Source organism: Poromitra crassiceps (assembly GCF_964638095.1).
Source record: "Poromitra crassiceps genome assembly, chromosome: 14".
Classification (NCBI taxonomy): Eukaryota; Metazoa; Chordata; class Actinopteri; order Beryciformes; family Melamphaidae; genus Poromitra; species Poromitra crassiceps.
Genome location: NC_139633.1, coordinates 3,700,742 through 3,718,425, shown reverse-complemented (window position 1 = coordinate 3,718,425; position 17,684 = coordinate 3,700,742). Strand labels below are relative to the sequence as shown.

The 17,684-nt window shown below is 44.3% G+C and overlaps 1 protein-coding gene across 1 annotated transcript in view; it reads left to right on the top strand.

The window, feature by feature from the left end:
• LOC310788742 (RNA polymerase II elongation factor ELL-like) overlaps window positions 1-16,740 on the top strand; it is a gene marked incomplete at both ends in the record, with an annotated part of 61,101 nt that extends 44,361 nt beyond the window's left edge. Inside the window, 6 exons of the mRNA XM_083650301.1 lie at window positions 3,956-4,070; window positions 4,421-5,159; window positions 14,840-14,891; window positions 15,548-15,719; window positions 16,169-16,213; window positions 16,630-16,740. Of these exons, the coding sequence (XP_083506427.1) occupies window positions 3,956-4,070; window positions 4,421-5,159; window positions 14,840-14,891; window positions 15,548-15,719; window positions 16,169-16,213; window positions 16,630-16,740 (1,234 nt within the window). The remainder of the gene's footprint in view (window positions 1-3,955; window positions 4,071-4,420; window positions 5,160-14,839; window positions 14,892-15,547; window positions 15,720-16,168; window positions 16,214-16,629) is intronic.
• Between the last annotated feature and the right edge of the window lie 944 nt (window positions 16,741-17,684).

Sequence of the window (17,684 nt, the reverse complement as noted above, 5' to 3'; positions counted from 1 at the left end):
TTTTTTTTTTTTTTTTTTTTCTCGAAAAAATCCATAGATAAACCGCACCGTTATATAACCCGCAGGGCCAAAAAACGGGGAAAAAGCCACGGCTTATAGTCCGAAATTTACGGTATATATATATATACGGTATATATATATAATCGTATATATTATATATAATGAGGGGGAGAGGTTTGTCCTCTCTGAGTGCCTTCTAGTTTCAATTGGATTTCAAGGATATTAATGTAAGACCAAGTTATTGTGCTTGGTCACATAATGTTCTTAGATGGTAAAAGGTCCTTTTTACGAAAGGCCGTTAAAATCCGAAAGGTTGGGTTTTACCAAGTAATTGGTTTATGGCTCCGTGCTGTCTCTGTGTAATTAATTTGGACATTTCATTGCCTGAAGGAACATGATTCCAGATGCAGAAAAGACAAATAGTCTGACAGCAATCCAAGAAAAACACAATAATCATAATATAGCGGTCTGCGCCGGTCTCCAATCAAAACATGAAGTGACACGCCTTTATCATATCCTGGCCCAAGTGTCACAACAACATTGTCCTCCTGAGAGAGACGGGTGTGTTTCACTGCTGTACTGCTGGTCAGGCTTTAACCCATTGATACCTGATGCAGCATTTGCGTGTATATCCCTCATTTGTGTGTGTATCCCTTTAAGGTCTTAAAGGGATACATACACAAATGCTGCATCAGGTATCAATGGGTTAAGCTCAGGGCTGGTCAGGCTTTAAGCTCAGGGCTTTACTGCTGAACTCTCTGGTTTATCACTCTGCCCTGCAGCCCATTACAGGGCGTAGCTTCCATCTGTGGCCTGGACATCTTTTCACTACAGGAACACTCAAAATGCTTTTGAATCCATCTTTGTTTATAAGAAATGACAGAAATGACCATGTGACCCCACACCCACCACTTCAGAATTGTGGAACAATTAATTACCGTATTTAGGTCAGAAGAGTGTCTTGTTTTTGTGTCACGGCAGAATAACAGTAAATGGTAAATGACACCTAGTTTTGATTTTAATACTTAAAGGAACACTCTGCCCATTTTCAACCAGCTTTGTATCATTAGAACATCAGTAGTATATCAGAAAACTGTAAACGGTTTTGAAGTCTGTCATTTAATTTGACAGTTATTGAGTGTTAAAGTGTGGACCAGTGACATCACTGGTCCACACTAACTCAAATTAATAACTCATTAACTCAAATCAACTCTCAATAACTGTCAAACTATTCATCATTCATCTAGTTTGACAGTTATTGAGAGTTGATTTGAGTTAATGAGTTATTAATTTGAGTTAGTGTGGACCAGTGATGTCACTGGTCCACACTTTAACACTCAATAACTGTCAAATTAAATGACAGACTTCAAAACAGTTTACAGTTTTCTGATATACTACTAATGTTCTAATGATACAATGCTGGTTGAAAATGGGCAGAGTGTTCCTTTAATGGAGCCGTCTACAACAAAATGTCAGATCAAAATGAATTCTTCATCTCACACAGTTGGGCCCATAGTCTACTTAAATATAATATTCTGTCAATAGTTCTTTTTTGGAATGGCTTCTTCTAGGGATGCACCGATTGCCATTTTCTTGGCCGATTCCGATTTCCGATTTTTGAATAGTCTGACTTGCCGATACCGATTTTTGCCGATTCCGATTTTTTTTTCTAAAAACAACAATTGACAGCTTACACAAACGTTTTTGTAACTTTGTTTGAAAATTAAGATTCATAGAACAATTCTTACATCTAATGGGGATCCAAATAATCTTATCTTATCTTATCATTTGCATGAAGTAGGACCATCTCACTCAAACACATCTCAAAATAAAAGTGTTCCAGGTTAGGCTACTGGACAGAGCTTTTTTGTGCAAATACAATGAATACAAAAATTTAATTAAATCCAATAGCCTATATCCCACAGCTATCATGCATTTACTTTTCCAAAAGAAAACAGGTGCAACAGAACATCAAAATGATCCATGGACAAGGAGTTTATAGACTGGCTCCAGACCAGTCCTCTTGAGTAGAGGGGAAATGAGTTTATGAGTTACAGTAACGATCTTCAGTCTGAATATCAGACGGAGTTTACACACAGTCCGAAGTTTGGTATGCGTATTTTTATCTGCCATCCGAAAAAATATCGTCACGCACAGAAATCCTTGCACACTTGTGAGTCCGATGCATTTTTATTATTATGTCCGTCGTTCTATTTGCAATACGAAACAAATAGTCTCTCCTGTATCTACGTTACAACATGACTGACAGGCTGAGGCACCAGCGCTGATGTGGAATGGAAAAGGCAGGTCGGGGAATGGTGGACACAATGCTCGCGTTCACCTCGCCAAGTCGGCTGTGCACTGTGGCCGGGTGCAGCAGCACTGCTTCCCGGGTAGAGAGAGCAGAGAGAGGGGGGCCAGTGAGGTGAAGCGAGCCGCTCAGACTGGACTCCAGCCGAGCGGGACTCGGCCGCATCTCTGTCTCCACGGCTTATTTTCGACTTGCATGTGTGACAAACTGCGAGATTTGTCTACTTCACTGACGGTGAAAAAAATCCACAACGAGGAAGGTATGCTGGCGTGTGTGGTGTGGTGGCTGGGTGCCTGTCTCGGTGCTTTGGGGTGCGCGCACGTCATGTGAAAATCGGCTCACAGAATCGGCTATTTAGAGTGACCGGCGCAGTCCACCGATCGAGGCCGATCACGTGAAAATCGGCCATTTCCGGTCACGTGCCGATCGATCGGTGCATCCCTAGCTTCTTCTGATGTTTTCACAATGCCTTGTTTTGCAGGCAGTAATGAAGTTATGAAAATCCTTAGAGGAAAAAGAAAAAAAACATAACCAAGTACAAATCATCAGACTCTTATTAAAAAATAGACCGGCCTCAGAATAATAACGATAAATCAGAACAATGCCCAGGCATAATTTCGTCATCACTGTCTACAGTACCTTCAGCAACTATAACTCTCCCTCATCCACAACTCTCTACTCAGCACTCCCAAACAGCTCCTGCATGTACCTACTACACACCGTAGCTTTATCACATGTGCATGCTTAAGGTCCTTACACACCGGGACACTTTTGTTTTCCGTGCGATTAATTCCCACGTCAATAATATTTTTCGAACCTATATCAGTCAATGCAACCGTGCAAACCAATGCAACCGTGCATACCAATGCAACCGTGCAAACCAATGCAACCGTGCAAACCAATGCAACCGTGCAAACCAATGCAACCGTGCAAACCACCAATGCAACCGTGCAAACCACCAATGCAACCGTGCATACCAATGCAACCGTGCATACCAATGCAACCGTGCAATTCAATGCAACCGTGCAAACCAATGCAACTGTGCAAACCAATGCAACCGTGCAAACCAATGCAACCGTGCATACCAATGCAACCGTGCATACCAATGCAACCGTGCATACCAATGTAACCGTGCATACCAATGCAACCGTGCATACCAATGCAACCGATACCAATGCAACCGTGCATACCAATGCAACCGTGCATACCAATGCAACCGTGCATACCAATGCAACCGTGCATACCAATGCAACCGTGCATACCAATGTAACCGTGCATACCAATGCAACCGTGCAAACCAATGTAACCGTGCAAACCAATGCAACCGTGCATACCAATGTAACCGTGCATACCAATGTAACCGTGCATACCAATGCAACCGTGCATACCAATGTAACCGTGCAAACCAATGCAACCGTGCATACCAATGTAACCGTGCAAACCAATGCAACCGTGCAAACCAATGCAACTGTGCAAACCAATGCAACCGTGCATACCAATGCAACCGTGCATACCAATGCAACCGTGCATACCAATGCAACCGTGCATACCAATGCAACCGTGCAAACCAATGCAACCGTGCATACCAATGCAACCGTGCATACCAATGGCAAAGTTTCGCTGACCGTCCCTCCTGTTTTTCAGGAAGCTGCAGCTGCACAACACCTGCCAATCAAGGAATCCCCCAGCAAACCAATCTGTACAGAAAGCTTCAGAGGAGTCCACACTGCATCACAGCACAGGGACAAATCCTGCAGTGGTAAATCCACCTTGTCTTTCTGAATATCTGTGAAAGTGACTACTAAGTATGAACTTGATTGTTATCTTGTATGTTCTGTTTAACTTAACATCAGCGTCGGAATGACAAGCCATTTTTGCAGGTTGTGCTTAGTATGGATACATTAACCCATTGATACCTGATGCAGCATTTGCATTTATATCCCTCATTTGTGTGTGTATCCCTTTAAGACCACGTGACGCGGTTCGCGGTCTTAGAGGGATACACACACAAATGCTGCATCAGGTATCAATGGGTTAATGTATCATTTGAGAGATGAGATAAAGGTTTCTCTACCTCTTTTTCCCCCTCCATCATTTTATCTCTCTCAGAAACGCCCAGTGCCTTTGGACCCACTGGAAAGCCAGGCAGTTAAGAGACAGAGACTGGCAGAGCAGAGGCTCCAACAGCAGCCACCTGTAAACGGACTCTTAAACAATAAAGGAGGACGAGACAACGCACCTCCCACCCTCAACCCCTCCCTCCATACAAAAACAGAGTTTCATAGGACAAATAACCATGTTGGGAACCAAAATGGCTGCCCACTTATGCACAAACTGTCCAGCGCCTCTGACACACCTGTGTTGGAGACCGGGAAGCCAGGGCCCAAAGTGAGCAGCCAACCGCCGCCGCCGCAGACGAACTCTAACTGCACACAGCAGCAAGTTACCAACAGCCACCAGGTGAACTCTAACTGCACACAGCAGCAAGTCGCCAACAGCCAGCAGGCGAACTCTAACTGCACACAGCAGCAAGTCGCCAACAGCCAGCTGGCGAACTCTAACTGCACACAGCAGCAAGTCGCCAACAGCCAGCAAGCGAACTCTAACTGCACACAGCAGCAAGTCGCCAACAGCCAGCAGGCGAACTCTAACTGCACACAGCAGCAAGTCGCCAACAGCCAGCAGGCGAACTCTAACTGCACACAGCAGCAAGTCGCCAACATCCAGCACAGGAAGAAGAAATCTAAAAAGCACAAAGACAAGGAGAGGGAGCGCTTAAAAGACAACCAGAGCAGCGAATGGTTGGAGAGCAGTCCTGATCTCAAGCAGAACCCTGACAAACTTGACAGTAAGGTCCTCTTTACATCACATTTTCCTCTTGATCACAGATTGGCCTTCATATACAGTTTGCTCACAGGCTAACCTTCATATACAGTTTGCGCACAGGCTAACCTTCATACAGTTTGCTCAGAGGCTAACCTTCATACAGTTTGCTCACAGGCTAACCTTCATATACAGTTTGCTCACAGGCTAACCTTCATATACAGTTTGCTCACAGGCTAACCTTCATACAGTTTGCTCAGAGGCTAACCTTCATACAGTTTGCTCACAGGCTAACCTTCATATACAGTTTGCTCACAGGCTAACCTTCATACAGTTTGCTCACAGGCTAACCTTCATACAGTTTGCTCACAGGCTAACCTACATATACAGTTTGCTCACAGGCTAACCTTCATATACAGTTTGCTCACAGGCTAACCTTCATATACAGTTTGCTCACAGGCTAACCTTCATATACAGTTTGCTCACAGGCTAACCTTCATATACAGTTTGCTCACAGGCTAACCTTCATATACAGTTTGCTCACAGGCTAACCTTCATACAGTTTGCTCAGAGGCTAACCTTCATACAGTTTGCTCACAGGCTAACCTTCATATACAGTTTGCTCACAGGCTAACCTTCATACAGTTTGCTCACAGGCTAACCTTCATACAGTTTGCTCACAGGCTAACCTTCATATACAGTTTGCTCACAGGCTAACCTTCATATACAGTTTGCTCACAGGCTAACCTTCATATACAGTTTGCTCACAGGCTAACCTTCATACAGTTTGCTCACAGGCTAACCTTCATATACAGTTTGCTCACAGTCTAACCTTCATATACAGTTTGCTCAGAGGCTAACCTTCATATACAGTTTGCTCACAGGCTAACCTTCATATACAGTTTGCTCACAGGCTAACCTTCATATACAGTTTGCTCACAGGCTAACCTTCATATACAGTTTGCTCACAGGCCAATACCAACACATAGATGTCGTATTCAGGGGTGTTTAGAAATGTGCACCATGTTCACATTTCCTGTTTAAAGCTAGATGCTTTCCTCCTTTTGTGCATTACGTCGACTCCCATGTGAGTCTGTGGCAGCAGATCGGAGATATCACTTTATTGCTTCCAGATGGGGACTGTTTTTGTGTGAATATTGTAGCATAAGGCAAGTTGGCATACCCCTAAAAACACCCTTTGTTATTGTCTGGCTGTGAAGCGACTGGTTCCCTGAGTGAATCTCTTGCACACAGGGCTACAAAATAACATGTTACCACACAGGCTTGGAGCAGATGACCAGTGGTAATTCTCTGTGTGTGGTCTGCCTCTTGAGTGAGTGTTTGTTTGACTGTCCATTGGTGCACTTCTACTGTATTATCTCATAAGCCCGTCTGTGTTTGCTCCCTTAAGCCCATTCTCCTGAGTCCTCAGTGTGTTCTTCTCCTGAGTCCTCAGTGTGTTCTTCTCCTGAGTCCTCAGTGTGTTCTTCTCCTGAGTCCTCAGTGTGTTCTTCTCCTGAGTGCTTCAGTGTGTTCTTCTCCTGCTTCAGTGTGTTCTTCTCCTGAGTGCTTCAGTGTGTTCTTCTCCTGAGTGCTTCAGTGTGTTCTTCTCCTGAGTGCTTCAGTGTGTTCTTCTCCTCAGTGCTTCAGTGTGTTCTTCTCCTCAGTGCTTCAGTGTGTTCTTCTCCTGAGTGCTTCAGTGTGTTCTTCTCCTGAGTGCTTCAGTGTGTTCTTCTCCTCAGTGCTTCAGTGTGTTCTTCTCCTGAGTCCTCAGTGTGTTCTTCTCCTGAGTGCTTCAGTGTGTTCTTCTCCTGAGTGCTTCAGTGTGTTCTTCTCCTGCTTCAGTGTGTTCTTCTCCTCAGTGCTTCAGTGTGTTCTTCTCCTGAGTCCTCAGTGTGTTCTTCTCCTGCAGTGCTCAGTGTGTTCTTCTCCTGAGTGCTTCAGTGTGTTCTTCTCCTGAGTGCTTCAGTGTGTTCTTCTCCTGCTTCAGTGTGTTCTTCTCCTCAGTGTGTTCTTCTCCTCAGTGCTTCAGTGTGTTCTTCTCCTCAGTGCTTCAGTGTGTTCTTCTCATCAGTGCTTCAGTGTGTTCTTCTCCTCAGTGCTTCAGTGTGTTCTTCTCCTGCTTCAGTGTGTTCTTCTCCTGAGTGCTTCAGTGTGTTCTTCTCCTGAGTGCTTCAGTGTGTTCTTCTCCTGAGTGCTTCAGTGTGTTCTTCTCCTGAGTTCTTCAGTGTGTTCTTCTCCTGAGTGCTTCAGTGTGTTCTTCTCCTGAGTGCTTCAGTGTGTTCTTCTCCTGAGTGCTTCAGTGTGTTCTTCTCCTGAGTGCTTCAGTGTGTTCTTCTCCTGAGTCCTCAGTGTGTTCTTCTCCTGAGTCCTCAGTGTGTTCTTCTCCTGAGTGCTTCAGTGTGTTCTTCTCCTGAGTGCTTCAGTGTGTTCTTCTCCTGAGTGCCTCAGTGTGTTCTTCTCCTGAGTGCTTCAGTGTGTTCTTCTCCTGAGTGCTTCAGTGTGTTCTTCTCCTGAGTGCTTCAGTGTGTTCTTCTCCTGAGTGCTTCAGTGTGTTCTTCTCCTGAGTGCTTCAGTGTGTTCTTCTCCTGAGTGCTTCAGTGTGTTCTTCTCCTGAGTGCTTCAGTGTGTTCTTCTCCTCAGTGCTTCAGTGTGTTCTTCTCCTGCTTCAGTGTGTTCTTCTCCTCAGTGCTTCAGTGTGTTCTTCTCCTGAGTGCTTCAGTGTGTTCTTCTCCTGAGTCCTCAGTGTGTTCTTCTCCTGAGTCCTCAGTGTGTTCTTCTCCTGAGTGCTTCAGTGTGTTCTTCTCCTGAGTGCTTCAGTGTGTTCTTCTCCTGAGTGCTCAGTGTGTTCTTCTCCTGAGTGCTTCAGTGTGTTCTTCTCCTGAGTGCTTCAGTGTGTTCTTCTCCTGAGTGCTTCAGTGTGTTCTTCTCCTGAGTGCTTCAGTGTGTTCTTCTCCTGAGTGCTTCAGTGTGTTCTTCTCCTGAGTGCTTCAGTGTGTTCTTCTCCTGAGTGCTTCAGTGTGTTCTTCTCCTGAGTGCTTCAGTGTGTTCTTCTCCTGAGTGCTTCAGTGTGTTCTTCTCCTGAGTGCTTCAGTGTGTTCTTCTCCTGAGTGCTTCAGTGTGTTCTTCTCCTGAGTGCTTCAGTGTGTTCTTCTCCTGAGTGCTTCAGTGTGTTCTTCTCCTGAGTGCTTCAGTGTGTTCTTCTCCTGAGTGCTTCAGTGTGTTCTTCTCCTGAGTGCTTCAGTGTGTTCTTCTCCTGAGTGCTTCAGTGTGTTCTTCTCCTGAGTCTCAGTGTGTTCTTCTCCTGAGTCCTCAGTGTGTTCTTCTCCTGAGTGCTTCAGTGTGTTCTTCTCCTGAGTGCTTCAGTGTGTTCTTCTCCTGCTTCAGTGTGTTCTTCTCCTGAGTGCTTCAGTGTGTTCTTCTCCTGCTTCAGTGTGTTCTTCTCCTGAGTGCTTCAGTGTGTTCTTCTCCTGAGTGCTCAGTGTGTTCTTCTCCTGAGTGCTTCAGTGTGTTCTTCTCCTGAGTGCTTCAGTGTGTTCTTCTCCTGAGTGCTTCAGTGTGTTCTTCTCCTGAGTGCTCAGTGTGTTCTTCTCCTGAGTGCTCAGTGTGTTCTTCTCCTCAGTGCTTCAGTGTGTTCTTCTCCTGAGTGCTTCAGTGTGTTCTTCTCCTGAGTGCTTCAGTGTGTTCTTCTCCTGAGTGCTTCAGTGTGTTCTTCTCCTGAGTGCTTCAGTGTGTTCTTCTCCTGAGTGCTTCAGTGTGTTCTTCTCCTGAGTGCTTCAGTGTGTTCTTCTCCTGAGTGCTTCAGTGTGTTCTTCTCCTGAGTGCTTCAGTGTGTTCTTCTCCTGAGTGCTTCAGTGTGTTCTTCTCCTCAGTGCTTCAGTGTGTTCTTCTCCTGAGTGCTTCAGTGTGTTCTTCTCCTGAGTGCTCAGTGTGTTCTTCTCCTGAGTGCTTCAGTGTGTTCTTCTCCTGAGTGCTTCAGTGTGTTCTTCTCCTGAGTGCTTCAGTGTGTTCTTCTCCTCAGTGCTCAGTGTGTTCTTCTCCTGAGTGCTTCAGTGTGTTCTTCTCCTGCAGTGCTCAGTGTGTTCTTCTCCTGAGTGCTTCAGTGTGTTCTTCTCCTGAGTGCTTCAGTGTGTTCTTCTCCTCAGTGCTTCAGTGTGTTCTTCTCCTGAGTGCTTCAGTGTGTTCTTCTCCTCAGTGCTTCAGTGTGTTCTTCTCCTGAGTGCTTCAGTGTGTTCTTCTCCTGAGTCCTCAGTGTGTTCTTCTCCTCAGTGCTTCAGTGTGTTCTTCTCCTGAGTGCTTCAGTGTGTTCTTCTCCTGAGTCCTCAGTGTGTTCTTCTCCTGAGTGCTTCAGTGTGTTCTTCTCCTGAGTGCTTCAGTGTGTTCTTCTCCTGAGTGCTTCAGTGTGTTCTTCTCCTGCTTCAGTGTGTTCTTCTCCTGAGTGCTTCAGTGTGTTCTTCTCCTGAGTGCTTCAGTGTGTTCTTCTCCTGAGTGCTTCAGTGTGTTCTTCTCCTGCTTCAGTGTGTTCTTCTCCTCAGTGCTTCAGTGTGTTCTTCTCCTGAGTGCTTCAGTGTGTTCTTCTCCTGCTTCAGTGTGTTCTTCTCCTCAGTGCTTCAGTGTGTTCTTCTCCTGAGTGCTTCAGTGTGTTCTTCTCCTGAGTGCTTCAGTGTGTTCTTCTCCTGAGTGCTTCAGTGTGTTCTTCTCCTCAGTGCTTCAGTGTGTTCTTCTCCTGAGTGCTTCAGTGTGTTCTTCTCCTGAGTGCTTCAGTGTGTTCTTCTCCTGAGTGCTTCAGTGTGTTCTTCTCCTGAGTGCTTCAGTGTGTTCTTCTCCTCAGTGCTTCAGTGTGTTCTTCTCCTGAGTGCTTCAGTGTGTTCTTCTCCTGCTTCAGTGTGTTCTTCTCCTCAGTGCTTCAGTGTGTTCTTCTCCTGAGTGCTTCAGTGTGTTCTTCTCCTGAGTGCTTCAGTGTGTTCTTCTCCTGCAGTGCTTCAGTGTGTTCTTCTCCTGCAGTGCTCAGTGTGTTCTTCTCCTGAGTGCTTCAGTGTGTTCTTCTCCTCAGTGCTTCAGTGTGTTCTTCTCCTGAGTGCTTCAGTGTGTTCTTCTCCTCAGTGCTTCAGTGTGTTCTTCTCCTGAGTGCTTCAGTGTGTTCTTCTCCTGCAGTGCTCAGTGTGTTCTTCTCCTGAGTGCTTCAGTGTGTTCTTCTCCTGAGTGCTTCAGTGTGTTCTTCTCCTGCTTCAGTGTGTTCTTCTCCTGAGTCCTCAGTGTGTTCTTCTCCTGAGTCCTCAGTGTGTTCTTCTCCTCAGTGCTTCAGTGTGTTCTTCTCCTGAGTGCTTCAGTGTGTTCTTCTCCTCAGTGCTTCAGTGTGTTCTTCTCCTGAGTGCTTCAGTGTGTTCTTCTCCTGAGTGCTTCAGTGTGTTCTTCTCCTGAGTGCTTCAGTGTGTTCTTCTCCTGAGTGCTTCAGTGTGTTCTTCTCCTGAGTGCTTCAGTGTGTTCTTCTCCTGAGTGCTTCAGTGTGTTCTTCTCCTGAGTCCTCAGTGTGTTCTTCTCCTGAGTGCTTCAGTGTGTTCTTCTCCTCAGTGCTTCAGTGTGTTCTTCTCCTGAGTGCTTCAGTGTGTTCTTCTCCTGAGTGCTTCAGTGTGTTCTTCTCCTGAGTGCTCAGTGTGTTCTGTGGCTGATTGACTGAATAACATCTCCAGCAGCACGTAGGTCTCTAAGCCCAGCTGTCTCCTGACACCCGCGGGCTCAGGGCTCGTCTGCACAGAGGCGTGTGGGCAGACATGCTCACGCTCTGCCCTGCAGCAAAACAAGAGGGAGGAGGAGGAGCAACTGTTTTTAAGAAACATTTTAACTGTAGGCAACTTTCCTCTGTCACTCCCTCTAGCTTTGAACTAGTCTCGCTTTGAACTGAATATGTTTGAACTGGATCGATCTCACCCAGTGTGCGCAGTTATATATTATATATATATATATACATATATATATATATATATATATATATATATATATATATATATATATATATATATATATATATCCACCTGCTAAATATAACAAGGACTTCATCAATGACTTTTCTGACTTCTTGGCTGGAATTATGCCAAAATATGACGGCGTTCTAATTGTCGCAGATTTCAACATCCACGCCTGCTGTCCTTCTAGGCAGTTAGCCAAATACTCTTTAAACCTGATTGACTCTTTTAATCTTGTGCAGTCTGTGATAGGTCCTCGATCTGGTTTTATCATGTGGTCTACCTCCTGTTTTTAACATTGAAGTGTGCGATGCAGTCTCCTCTGATCACATGTCTGTTTTATTTGAGATTTCTCTACCCTGTCATAAACCTAAACAGTCTGCCGCAGCTTGCTTGTCTCGTGTAGTTAACCCTTCCGCTGCTGTTCCGCTCTCAGCTGCTTTTAAAAGTCCCACTGAGACTCACTCTGTACTGAGGAGCTAACCGCTCTATTTTATTCCACTTTGCCGTAACATTCTTGACACTGTTGCTCCATTCAGAATCATGCGTCCCAAACATAAACTCCAACCATGTTTGAATGACACTGTCAGACGAGAATGCAGGAGAGCTGAACGCAAATGGAAAAAGGACAAGTTACGCAAGTGTCTTTTATTATGTTAAAGGCCAGCTGGTGTAAATACCAGAAAATCTTTAAAGCTGAAAAGACCAAACGTCTTTCTGATATTATCTCTAATATTTGTCACAGACCTCGTGTTCTTTTTAGCACTATCAACAATTTTCTTAATAACCCCCAATCTGTCTGTCTTGAAGATTCCTCAGAAACCTGTGAAAAATCCCTTCGCTTTTTTTCTTCTTATGACTTCTTCTGTCCCTGTCTTCTTATGACCCTTCTGTCCCTGTCTTCTTATGACCCTTCTGTCCCTGTCTTCTTATGACCCTTCTGTCCCTGTCTTCTTATGACCCTTCTGTCCCTGTCTTCTTATGACCCTTCTGTCCCTGTCTTCTTATGACCTTCAGGCTAGTGCCTGCAGGTGTTGATTTAATGTTGAAGTGTTGAAGTGTAGGGTTTGCAGTGTGAACAGTGTTGAAGTGACTGCTACCCACAGTCCTTCAATACCTTCTGTCCCTGTCACCTGCTCTGCTGTTTTTAACCAGTTTGAGTCTGTGTCTCTGTCAGATTTAAACCTTCAGGCTCTCCCCCCTCACCTTTTTAAAGAGGTTTGTGATGCAATCGGACCCGACATCCAAATAATAATAATAATAAATATAATATAAATAGCCCCCTGGCCTCAGTTCCCACTAGTTTTAAGCATGCTGTGGTGCAACCTCTAATACAAAAAATCCAATCTGGACTCCTCGGTTTCCCCCCCATTCCAGACCAATTTCCAAACTCTCATTTCTTTCATTTTATTCTTTAGAGAAGGTTGTACTCACACAAGTACAATCTTTTTTAGATTCTCATGGCATTCTTGAGGTGTTCCAGTCTGGTTTTAAAGCCCTTCACAGCACTGAAACGGCACTTTTAAAAGTTTTTAATTCTCTTTTTTTAACTAGTGACTCCGGGGACTCTGCTATTCTTATGCTTTTAGACCTCACAGCTGCATTCGACACAGTGGACCATACCATCCTGCTCTCCCGCCTGGAGCACTGTGACGGCAGCAGAGGCACTGCCCTGGAGTGCTTCAGGTCCTACCTGTCTGACAGACATGTTTCTGTCAGCCTTGGTGACACCGAGGCCCCGTTCCAATACCCATACTTCCATACTATTTAGTAGGCAAAAAAAGATTTAGTATGTCCCAATACATAGTATGTCAGATGCAGTATGCCAAGAGTACCAGGATGTTGTACTACATCAGCTCCTATTTCGGAGTATGCATCGATGCATGCTGCTTCAGCCAAACTTCCCCACAATCCTTTGCGCAGCAGGAAGTTATGTCTTCTTCTTCTTCTTCTTCTAATGTTTTATGGCGGTTGGCAAACAACTTTTTGTGCATTACCGCCACCTACTGGAGTTACGTCGCACTGACTGAGCTGCGTGTTCATGAATGAGATAATTAACTTTAAGAAAGCCTTGAAATATGTTAAAACCAAACAAGCATGGTGTGTACCAAAACATGCATATCTTGATTCCTGTTTAGATCTCTGACTTAATGTTTTTGCTTTATTTATTTTATTTTGTTTATTTGATTGTCTGTTCCAATTTTGTAAATGTTTAGTCTGAATTTTTTGTATAATGTACTGTTTGTTACTGCCAGACTTTGTTTATTGAATAAAAAAAAAAAAAAAAAAAAAAAAGAAACTCAAATGTGGCGCTGCGGACGTCGGCGGAAGTGAGCAAGAGGTCGGAGTTCAGGAAGCTCACGTGACGACAGATGTAGTGTGTCCCAATAGTATGCATTTTGCATGCATGCTGCACACTACAATCCATACTTTGTGAGGGCAGCGGCAGTACATACTACAAGAAAGAAGTACAAGTATGGGTATTGGAACGGGGCCCGAGTCTTCCTCAGCACCCCTTCCCTGTCGGGTCCCCCAGGGTTCCATTTTTGGGCCAATCCTCTTTGCTCTCTACCTACTTCCCCTAGAGTCCATTCTCAGGAGGCACGGCATCTCGTTCCACTGCTACGCGGACGACACGCAGATGAACCTTCGCCTGAAACGCGCGGATGCCAACTCCCTAAAGTTAACCCTTTGTTGAACTGTCTAAACGACATCACAGCATGGATGGATGGCCATTTTAATGACAGTAAAAGTAAAGTGCTGATGTTTGGGCCCAGTGGTTCCCCTCACATGGACTTGGGCCCCCTGGAACCACTTGTAAGACCCACTGTCACAAACCTTGGTGTGAAAATGGACAGTGATGTTAAACTTGACAAACAGATCAAATCTGTGGTTAAATCAAGCTTTTTCTAGTTGAGGCTTTTATCTAAGGTCAAGCCTTTTTTTTTTTTTTAATCTTTCTGTGACCTTGAGAAGCTCATTCATGCTTTTATTTCAAGCAGATTGGATTACTGTAAGGCCTTTATGTTGGGGTTAGCCAGGCCTCCCTCTCTCGCTCGCAGCTGGTCCAGAATGCTGCAGCTCGCCTTTTGACAGGAACACGCAAGCATGAGCACATCACCCCTGTGCTGGCCTCCCTCCACTGGCTGCCTGTGCGTTTTAAGATTTGATTGTTTGCTTTTAAATGGCTAAATGGGTTAGCCCCAACCTATCTCTCTGAGCTTTTAAAACCCTATGTCCCATTCAGGTCACTCAGGTCCTCTGACCAGTCACTCCTGGCTGTCCCAAAGGCAAGGCTTAAGCTCAGGGGAGATCGTGCTTTTGCAGTTACACCCCCCTCAAACTGTGGAAGGAGCTGCTTCTGCATGTTAGACTGGCCCCCACACTGCCTATCTTTAAATCTCACCTCAAAACACACCTCTACTCCTTGGCGTTTAATTGACTCAGCTATGGGGGTTGTTTTTATTTCATTGTTATTTTATTTGAATTTCTGTCTGACTACCATTAGTCCCTGTGTCTGTCTATTATTTTGTCTGTGCTGAGTATTTTCTTCTTCACTCCTATTTATTTTTGTCTTTTGTTTGAGTGCGCAGCACTTTGGTCAACTGTGTTGTTTTAAATGTGCTTTATAAATAAAGTGGATTGGATGTAAGCATGTAGGCAATGACAAAGTGTCATTGGGATGGCTGTGTTGAGTTGGCTCAGGCTAATGTCGTTTGCCTTTTCTCTGTGCATTTGACAGATCCTGACATCCCAAATGCTGCGGCCTCTGAGGAGAAGCCGGGTTACATGCTGTGAGTGTAAACAGATGATTTATGATGATTTTGTTTTGTTGTCCCACATGCTGTCACTGCCACAATAATGTCTACGATATTTTAGATTATATTGGCTTTTCAATGTGTTGGTGGCAAACGGCAGGTTTAGATGAGCAGGCTTGCTGAGCTACTGCTTCTCCATCCCCAAGAGTAATTATTAGGAAATGTCAGATCAATTTGCTCTTTTTTGCTGAATGGTCAAAAACAAGTTAGTAGAGAGAAATTGCATGCATGCATGTATGTATGTACAGTATGTATGTCTACTGAAAAATGCAAGAATTGTCTGTGGTGCCAATACATTCACATAAAAACAGTATGGCACTTTGCTGCCACCTTGTGTGTAAAAAACGGTACAGCACAAAATTAAGAAAATAAAAAAACACTCTTTGAGATAGATAGAAATTCAGAAAATAAAGATACAATTGTGGACTAGAACAATTATCTTCATCACTTTTAGCAGGAGAAAAATAATGAAAGAGGGAAGAAGGATTTAGGTGTTAATGTTATTCCACATTAAACAGTAGTTGGATAAATTGATCAATATGATCTTCCTGTGATGTTCTTCAACATAACGTCACAAGTGTGTCATGGCTATCTGTATAAATAGGAGAGTTTGTCCATGTCTCTCTGTTTAGTACATACAGCACCATAACTAGTGTGGAGCAGCGTCAGAGGTATCAGGACGACTTCTGTGCAGAGTACGACGAGTACAAAGACCTCCACTCCAGGATCGCCACCATCACTCACATGTTTGTTCAGCTGGGATCCAAGATCAAGACCCTGTCCCCTGGCACTCAAGAATACAAGGTACACACACATATGCTGCTCATACACATCTGAATGAGTTAAGGTACGCACACACACACACACACACACACACACACACACACACACACACACACACACATGCTCATATACATCTGAATGATGTATTTATGCTCAGGTGAATCTGTAAAGCCACTGGGCTTTAACCCATTGATACCTGATGCAGCATTTGTGTGTGTATCCCTTTAAGACCGGGAACCGCATCACGCGGTTCGCGGTCTTAAAGGGATACACACACAAATGAGGGATATACACGCAAATGCTGCATCAGGTATCAATGGGTTAAACCATATACAGTATATGTGCATATTAAATGCAAGCATGTACACATACTGCTATTGAGTATGCTCACAGTGCTGATCTGTGGTGGGAGTTGTTTTTTGTTATCTGAATATTTCCTGTTTAATTGACTGTGTTTTGTACCATTTTAGATCATGGAAGACCAAATACAGGAGAAGTACAAAAAGTACAGAAAGGTAAAACTAATCTTGAAAAAATGTAGCTCTGTATGCTAACCTGTGCTATAATCTAATCTACCTCACTCCATTTTACATCGACATGAAATGCAAAGAAATCCAAGAAAGGAAATGTGTTTATGTGTTTATTCCGTATGGTGTTGGAAATACATAAAACATTTAATCTGAAAACACAAGACGGGTCAAACAGCTCGCAAAAGGCTAGTGAAAATCAAACTTGTTCCGAAAACTTTAATGGCGGACGAAAGTTTCGTAGTCAATGTGTAAACATGAGTGACACAACATGAGGTTGAATTTGTTTTAAACGTGTGACAATTTCGGACTAAAAATACAGACTTGGTGTTTTCCTTTTTTAAAGGTCCCCCAGGATATATATATATAAAAATAAATAATAATCCTTTCTCCTGTCTCTGCAGAAGTTCCCAGGCTACCGGGAAGAGAAGAAGCGTTGTGAATATCTCCATGAGAAACTGTCGCACATAAAACGGCTCATCGCAGACTATGATGTCACTCAGGCCTCTTCATAGCATTGGTTCTTATGTGTTGACCACTGATGTTCTGAGGTGGGTTTGGTTCTTATGTGTTGACCACTGATGTTCTGAGATGGGTTTGGTTCTTATGTGTTGACCACTGATGTTCTGAGATGGGTGGCCCTGATTTGCATCAAGAGCATAGGTTTGAAAAAGAAAGAAGCATTTTCACGTTAGAGCCTAATCAGAGTTTTGGGATGAGACTGCAAAGGTTCGACACAAAACGGCTGCCGCTCTGACCTTCCTTGTGGTTTTTCTAAGTCTTTGTTTCAAAGTGATCACAGCTGTCATACTGACGTGATCACAGCTGTCATACTGAAGTGATCACAGCTGTCATACTGACGTGATCACAGCTGTCATACTGACGTGATCACAGCTGTCATACTGAAGTGATCACAGCTGTCATACTGAAGTGATCACAGCTGTCATACTGACGTGATCACAGCTGTCATACTGACGTGATCACAGCTGTCATACTGACGTGATCACAGCTGTCATACTGAAGTGATCACAGCTGTCATACTGACGTGTGATCACAGCTGTCATACTGAAGTGATCACAGCTGTCATACTGAAGTGATCACAGCTGTCATACTGACGTGATCACAGCTGTCATACTGACGTGATCAGAGCTGTCATACTGAAGTGATCACAGCTGTCATACTGACGTGATCACAGCTGTCATACTGACGTGATCACAGCTGTCATACTGACGTGATCACAGCTGTCATACTGACGTGTGATCACAGCTGTCATACTGACGTGATCACAGCTGTCATACTGAAGTGATCACAGCTGTCATATTGACGTGATCACAGCTGTCATACTGAAGTGATCACAGCTGTCATACTGACGTGATGTCATACTGACGTGATCACAGCTGTCATACTGACGTGATCACAGCTGTCATACTGACGTGATGTCATACTGACGTGATCACAG